The sequence below is a fragment of the Trypanosoma conorhini genome, assembly GCF_003719485.1.
Source record: "Trypanosoma conorhini strain 025E chromosome Unknown Tco_14.4_contig_00403, whole genome shotgun sequence".
In the NCBI taxonomy this organism is placed as follows: Eukaryota; Euglenozoa; class Kinetoplastea; order Trypanosomatida; family Trypanosomatidae; genus Trypanosoma; species Trypanosoma conorhini.
In genome coordinates this window covers 1-6,459 of record NW_021704488.1, presented here as the reverse complement: position 1 = coordinate 6,459, position 6,459 = coordinate 1, and the positions used below count along the sequence as shown (strand labels likewise).

Here is a 6,459-nt window from a genome sequence, read left to right as displayed (position 1 = left end):
TCCCCATCTTTTCTCCCCGCCGAGTGGTGCATCAGTTGGGGCTGGGGAGGGCCTGGGTGGGTTACACCGTGAAGTAGAGAGAGGAAAATAAAGATAAACAAAAAAATACAATTAAGAAACGAAGGCGATGGTAAAGTGAGCGGCCATCGACTTTGGGTTCTCTCTTTTCTTGGGGCGTTGTAGAACCGCGGCGAGCGAGCAAATGAAGTACGAAATTTGAAAGGAAAAAGAAGTGGAAGAAAATAATGATGGGGAGTTTTATGTAGGTGCTTAAGGTGATTTGGGTTCATTTCTTCGTGAATACAGTTACACCATGCTTGTAATGCAGACACGCCTTCTTTTTGATAATATTTTTTTTAGTATTTTTTTTGTATTTGATGGGAATATGAAGTGGTTTTTGAGAACATGCTTTGTTTTGTATTTTGTATTTTCTATGGTAAGCGTAACTCTACTAAATACGTTGCCGGGTGGCAATGCCGTCCTCAGCACGAGGCATTGAAGGAGAACGCTGAGAATTACTACTGCGAGTAATGCCAAATGCTGCATCAGTATCGGTACTTAGTGTTGGCTTGTTTGCTGCTGCTGCTTCTTTCTACCCGTATTGCTTGAAGGTGTTTTGTGTAGAGTGGCATTGTTGGGCAGCAATGGCGCAGAGGGATGCGTTATGCTACGCTTGCGCCTTACGAATGTCTATCATGCACCAGGTGCCGTCTCCAGCACCGTTGTCGCAGGTACGTCAGCTTGTTAACGTTGGTGATGGGGGTTATACTGACAGCGGTGGGGCACCATTTGTGGATGAGGTGTACCACCCGCATTTTTGCATCGTGTACGAGACTTCAAGGAGTGCTTTGCGCTTTTTTGACTTGAAGGCGGAGGGCAGCATGGATGTGGTGTGGTGTCAGGGGTTGTCGTTTCTCTGCTGTGCGTGCTTGGGACTGTATCAGTTCATAGATTACGTCTACGCCCCCGCTGTAGCGGCGGCGGTTCGCACAAGCCCCTACTTCGACTCGGATCGTCTTTCTGTGAACGTCAACGTGCACCGCTCCTTGTCTCTCCTGTGGCTGATGGTGTCCGCCGTGTTCTACGGTGTTCGCGGACGTGAGGGTGCTCGGCCTAAACCGTGCGTTGCCATACCGGAGGAGCATTGTAACTTCAAGGACTTCTTTATGAGTGATTTGCGGGCGCGAATTCTGCAGTATACCACGTACCCTCACTTGGAGTTAGGAGCGAAAAAAGCGCCTGTGGGGTACGAAACATATCTGCGTGAGATTGCGCGCCGCTCCAAGGGTGCAATTGGTGCGACACAGCCGCAAGCCCTGCAAGCTTTTACTTACAGTCCGGATAATGAGGGGGTCGTTGTGGACATTTGCTGCGAGCACCATCGTGTGAAGGATCTGGCGGGTGGGGATGCGGTTCCGCCACAGTACTGTAGTAACCGCTGCGAAGGCGTGATGACCTTTAGCGTCCTGTATGATTATGTGCAACCCTATCTTGAAAGAACTGGATGGTGGACCAACGCTGGGCCCGCGGGGGATCAGGCGAGGCACTTTGTGGTGGAGGAAACCGCAACACTCTCCTGCAATTTGCAGCACTCCAACATGTTCTTGATTGGCAACTACCGGAAGATGAAGCGGGATCTCTCGCAGTCGCCGTGGTTTGTCAACGGGGAGCGTGTCGGCAGCTTCTCCCTGCAGGAGATAATTGCAAACCCAATACTGCTTTTTTTCTTTCCCGAGGGTGTCACTTCGGTGCCTGTAGGAGCCGAGTCGCACGAGAGTACCTCCCAGAGTGAAAAGCGACCGAGGCATGAGAGGGCGGTTTCGGATCCACCGCGCCCCGAGGAGCGACAGGGAAACCTGCATCAGACGGCTGCGCAGCATGTTTTTGGCTTCGGACGCTACAAATTTCACAGTGCCGGCCGTGAAGACGTAGATGTGCGCATGCTTGGGGGTGGGAGACCGTTTGTGCTGGAGATCATTTCTCCCAGTCGTCAGCAGTTCACGCCGCAGGATCTTGCCGCCTTTGAAGAGGCTGTAAACAACAGCGAGAAGGGAAGTGTGGAGATTTCAGGCCTGCGCGTCACCGATGCCGAAGTCACCGTGAGGTTGGCGCGGCACTCAGAAAGCAAAGTGAAGAAGTACCGCTGTGTTGTCTGGTGCAGCCGGGCGATTGTGGACCCCGGCCACGACGAACAATTTCTGGCTGTGAATGCCGTGCAGGACCTCGCGATCGAGCAACGCACGCCTATTCGAGTGCTGCACCGACGTTCCATGCAAGTTCGCCCCCGCATGATTCACTCAATTAGACTGACCCCGCTAAATGCGCATTGGTTTCTGATGGACCTGGAGACGCAGGCCGGCACCTACGTGAAGGAATTTGTCCACGGCGACATGGGAAGGACCCGACCGCACTTGGGTGCGTTGCTGAATGGACGGACAGATATCATCCAGCTAGACGTGTTGGGGATGACAATGGAGGGACTTTAAGCAACGAAACGCACCGACAACGACGACGGTGAAACTAAGCGATGGGAGGGGGTGGGGGTGGGGGGAAGAAAAGGTACTGATAAGGTCGGCAGTTTGTGACTTCTTCTTAAGACGCATTCGCACCGCAATGGACAGCGCACTTTTCTAGTCTCTAGCCCGCTCTAGGAAAGGGTGATGGCTGCATTGTTGGTTTCCTTTTGCTTTGTTGTTCCTGGGGATGTATGCCGCTATTTCTTTCCTTCACTCACCCTCTCCAAAAAGCACACACACGCGTTTTTTTTTCCTCTTAATTTTTTTTCCCCCCACACCAAATAGCAGCAGTAAAGGGAACGGGAACATTGACCAAAAAGACGTAGTTGGGAGAGGGGACGGAACCTCCGCGTTTTTCTCTGTGCCCCGTCACACCCTCGCTACCTCTTCGTGTTCCTCATCCTCCCCCGCTGTCTGTCCCTTCTCCTCTCTCCCGATGCGACGCCTCGTTTGCTGCATAGCCGCAACGCGTTTGAAGATCTTTTCACAGCCACGTATGCCGGTGCGTGCGTCCAGCGGCGCGGCGGTTGGGGGTAGCGGGGACGGGGGAAGGAGCGCGCAGGGGCAGCTGTACCGTGTCCTCGGGGCCCGGCTGTCTGTCTCTCCCAGCATTGCCCGCTTCGTGCTCGAGCAGACGAAAAAAGGCTCTACCGTGCCATTTCTGGCGCGCTACCGTCGCGACGAAACCGGACACCTTGATGAGACGGCCCTTCGCCAACTCATTGACATGGCGGAGGAGCTCCAGGAGGTGCAGCGGCGCCGCACATTTATGCTCAAGAGCCTCAAAAATCGTGGCCTTCTCACGGAGGAGCTTCAGGACGCCTTCGAGAAGCTGGTGCACCTGAATCAGTTGGAGGATGCATGGGAGCCCTTTAAGGAGAAGAAGACAAGCCTGTCTCACAGGGGTCGGGAGGCTGGATTGGGGCCTCTTGCGAAGCAGCTGCTGTACACGTCGGAGCCAATGGGTGATGTGTCGGAGCGGTTGCGTTCTGTTCCAGATGGCGCCAAACTTTTTCAGGCTGTCGTTGTGGAGGAGGTGCAGCGCTGTGACGAGGTGCGACAACTAATGCTGGTCGAGTGTCGACAAGGCGGTGTGATCAGCAGTGCACTCGTGGCAAGCCCACGGAAGAGGAATGCCAAGGAAATCGGAGCTGTCGCCTTTGACATGCTTAAAAAGCAATTCGAAGCCTACGAAAATCGCCGATGGCCCGTGCAACGCATCAGCGCTCATAACGTCTTGGCGTTGCAACGTGGTGAGAGCAAGGGTGTGCTTCTGGTGAAGATGATTCCTCACGGTCGAAGCAAGGATGCCTTCTTTGCGTGGGCACGACAAAAGTTCAATGGCTCGCAGAGGCAGAAGGACCCCAAGGCGGTTCGACTACTAAGTCAATGCCTTGAGGCTGCGTACGAGCACATATTAAAGGCCACACACACAATTATACGACGTGACTTGAAAAAGAGCGCCGAAAAGGAGGCTATTGCTGTGTTTGCCCACAATCTTCGTCATATTCTTATGCAGTGTCCTATGCGGGATGCGAGAATCCTGGCAATGGACCCGGGCGTCACCAACGGTGTCAAGTGTGTCGCGTTGGACGAGAATGGTGGCGTATTAACTCGTTTCAAGTGCGTCATTATGGATAAACCCAAGATGAAGGACTACATCAGCGGCTGCGTTGAAAAATTAAACCTCAATAAGATTGTCATTGGCAATGGGACGGCCTCGCGAGAGGTGGCCCACATTGTCGCTGACACTATTGAACAGAGGGGGTTAAGCGTTGAGTACGCAATCGTAAGCGAGGCGGGGGCAAGCGTGTACTCCGTCTCAGATGTCGCGAAGGAGGAGTTTCCAACCCTCGATGCGATGTACCGTGGGGCGGTAAGTATTGGTCGCCGGGTTATTGATCCACTCAGTGAACTCGTTAAGATCCCGGTGCGTTCTATGGGTATTGGCATGTACCAGCACGACATTAGCGAAGTGCAACTGTTGCGTGCATTAAATCGAGTGGTGGAATCTTGTGTAACCTGCGTGGGCGTGAATGCTTTGATTACCAACCGCTACGTGATGGAAAAAATACCGGGCATCACAAAGAGCATCGTCGATCAAATTGTCCTTGCACGATATGCGAAGAAACTGAAGAGTCGGGAGGATTTGCGCCGGGTTCCAGGCATGACGGAGGCGATGTACCAGCAGGTCGCCGGCTTTTTCCGCTTTCCTAATTCCTCTAATCCGCTGGACAATACCAATATCCATCCCGAGTCGTACAGCGTCGTGCAAAAGTTGCTGGAACTGTACGAGGGGAGGGAGCGACGAGAGGTTGGTGGCCTCCTTCTTCGTCTGAAAGGCGTGGAACTTGGTGAGGTGGCGTGCAGTGTTGGATGTGGTGAGGCAACGCTGGAACTTGTGGCGCGGGAGCTCGCCTCACCGGCCCTTGATCCACGCTCGGAATTGCCTCACGCAGGACTTTTTCGTCGCGCTCCGCAGAAGGTGGACGAGCTTAAACCCGGCGACAAGCTAATAGGGGTTGTGCAGAGCGTGACAACGTTTGGCGCGTTTGTGGACGTCGGTCTCCATGACAATGTCCTCGTGCGAGATGTGGACATGGACACTTTGCACACCGGTAGTCTTTTGGGGGACCTGTGCTTTGAGGGGCTTGACCAGCTTGGGAGGGTTCGTGTTCGGTACGATGGCACCCAGCATGCGCGGGAAGGCGCCGCTGCGCGATCCCAGCGCCAAGGTCTGGCTCTCGAGTCGGAGGACTTCCTTCTGCTGAAGCATCCGAGATCAACTGAGGCGGAGCCGACGTTAAGCGATAGCCTCGCCGCGGTGCGTGAAGAACGTCATAAGTTGTTTGCCTCTGCATTGTCTTCTAATGGAGGGCACGAGGCTGCGGGGGTTGCCGCCGCCGCCGCCGTTACCCACGCCGGTGCCAAGGTCGTTAGGCCGTCCAAGAGGCCACGCACGGAAGATGCTGCGGCCGAGGCTGCTGCAGACAAAACGACAACGACTGTGGCGCCGGCAGCAGCGGCAGCACCGTTGAAGAAAAAACGGGCTGAGAGGAAACGGCATGCTGTGTTATCTTTGCCTTCTGAAGAACAGGAGGAACAAGATGCGACTCAAATTGTTGGTGACGCCGTACCGTGGTGGCGCCCAGACGAAGGGGCCAAGGCTAATGGACCGATTGCGGGGCGCGTGGGGGCTGGTAAAGAAAAGGCCCCAGGTGCGAAGGTGCCAAGGGCCTCGGAGACGCCGCGTCCAAGAGAAGCTTTACAGCCAGCAACTCCCACTATAGCCAAGGACAACGAGGAAATCGAAATGTTCTTCTCCTTTTAGTCCTCAGGCGTTTCAAGTTACCTTGGTGGTCGTGAGCACGAGAATATCTTTTACTTACAAGTTCTGTTTCCAGCTCTGTTTTTCTTCTTACTACTGTTTCTGGGTGCGTGAGTGGTGTCGAGACGCGCTTTTGTTGTTGCTGTTGTTTCCAATCCAACCAAACTTCTCTTAAAAGTTGGGGTGGTGGTGTGCTTGTGTGCGATTTGCTCCTTCCCTGTTCATAATACTTCTTGGGAGCTTCTTGCGGGAAAGAGAGTTGGTGGCGGAGAGTATCTTTCCCAGCCAATGCCCTCGCCGCATTGCGGGTTGGTCATGCTTTCTGCCCAGTTATTTGTTCGTCCTTGCCTGCCCGTTTCTTTGTCCAGGGGGGAGGGTTGTCCTCGTTGGGGGAACACACCGGGGATAGAGCAGTTGCTTGCCTTTGATCCTTTCTGCAGTTGCTTCTTTTTTTTTTATTAATTCTCAGGCGAGCTGGCATTGGGCACCCAAATGCTTGAGCACACGCGTTAGAATGGCAGCACGAAATTCCCATGTTCTTCAAGGAAACATCCAAAAGCCCGGAAGTGAAGTAAGTGACGTCGTTCTATGGACACTGCGGGTTTGAAAGCAGAG

General features: G+C 53.9%; 2 protein-coding genes across 2 annotated transcripts; both read left to right on the top strand.

The window, feature by feature from the left end:
* Positions 1-644: 644 nt before the first annotated feature.
* Tco025E_06192 (tRNA pseudouridine synthase 10) lies at positions 645-2,486 on the top strand (the record flags this gene model as incomplete). The annotated part of the gene is made up of 1 exon (XM_029373080.1): positions 645-2,486. The coding sequence occupies one exon, from the start codon at positions 645-647 to the stop codon at positions 2,484-2,486; it is 1,842 nt and encodes a 613-aa protein (XP_029226833.1).
* A 526-nt stretch (positions 2,487-3,012) lies between these two features.
* On the top strand, positions 3,013-5,847 carry Tco025E_06191 (putative transcription modulator/accessory protein; the record flags this gene model as incomplete). Its single annotated transcript, XM_029373079.1, has 1 exon — positions 3,013-5,847. The coding sequence occupies one exon, from the start codon at positions 3,013-3,015 to the stop codon at positions 5,845-5,847; it is 2,835 nt and encodes a 944-aa protein (XP_029226832.1).
* Between the last annotated feature and the right edge of the window lie 612 nt (positions 5,848-6,459).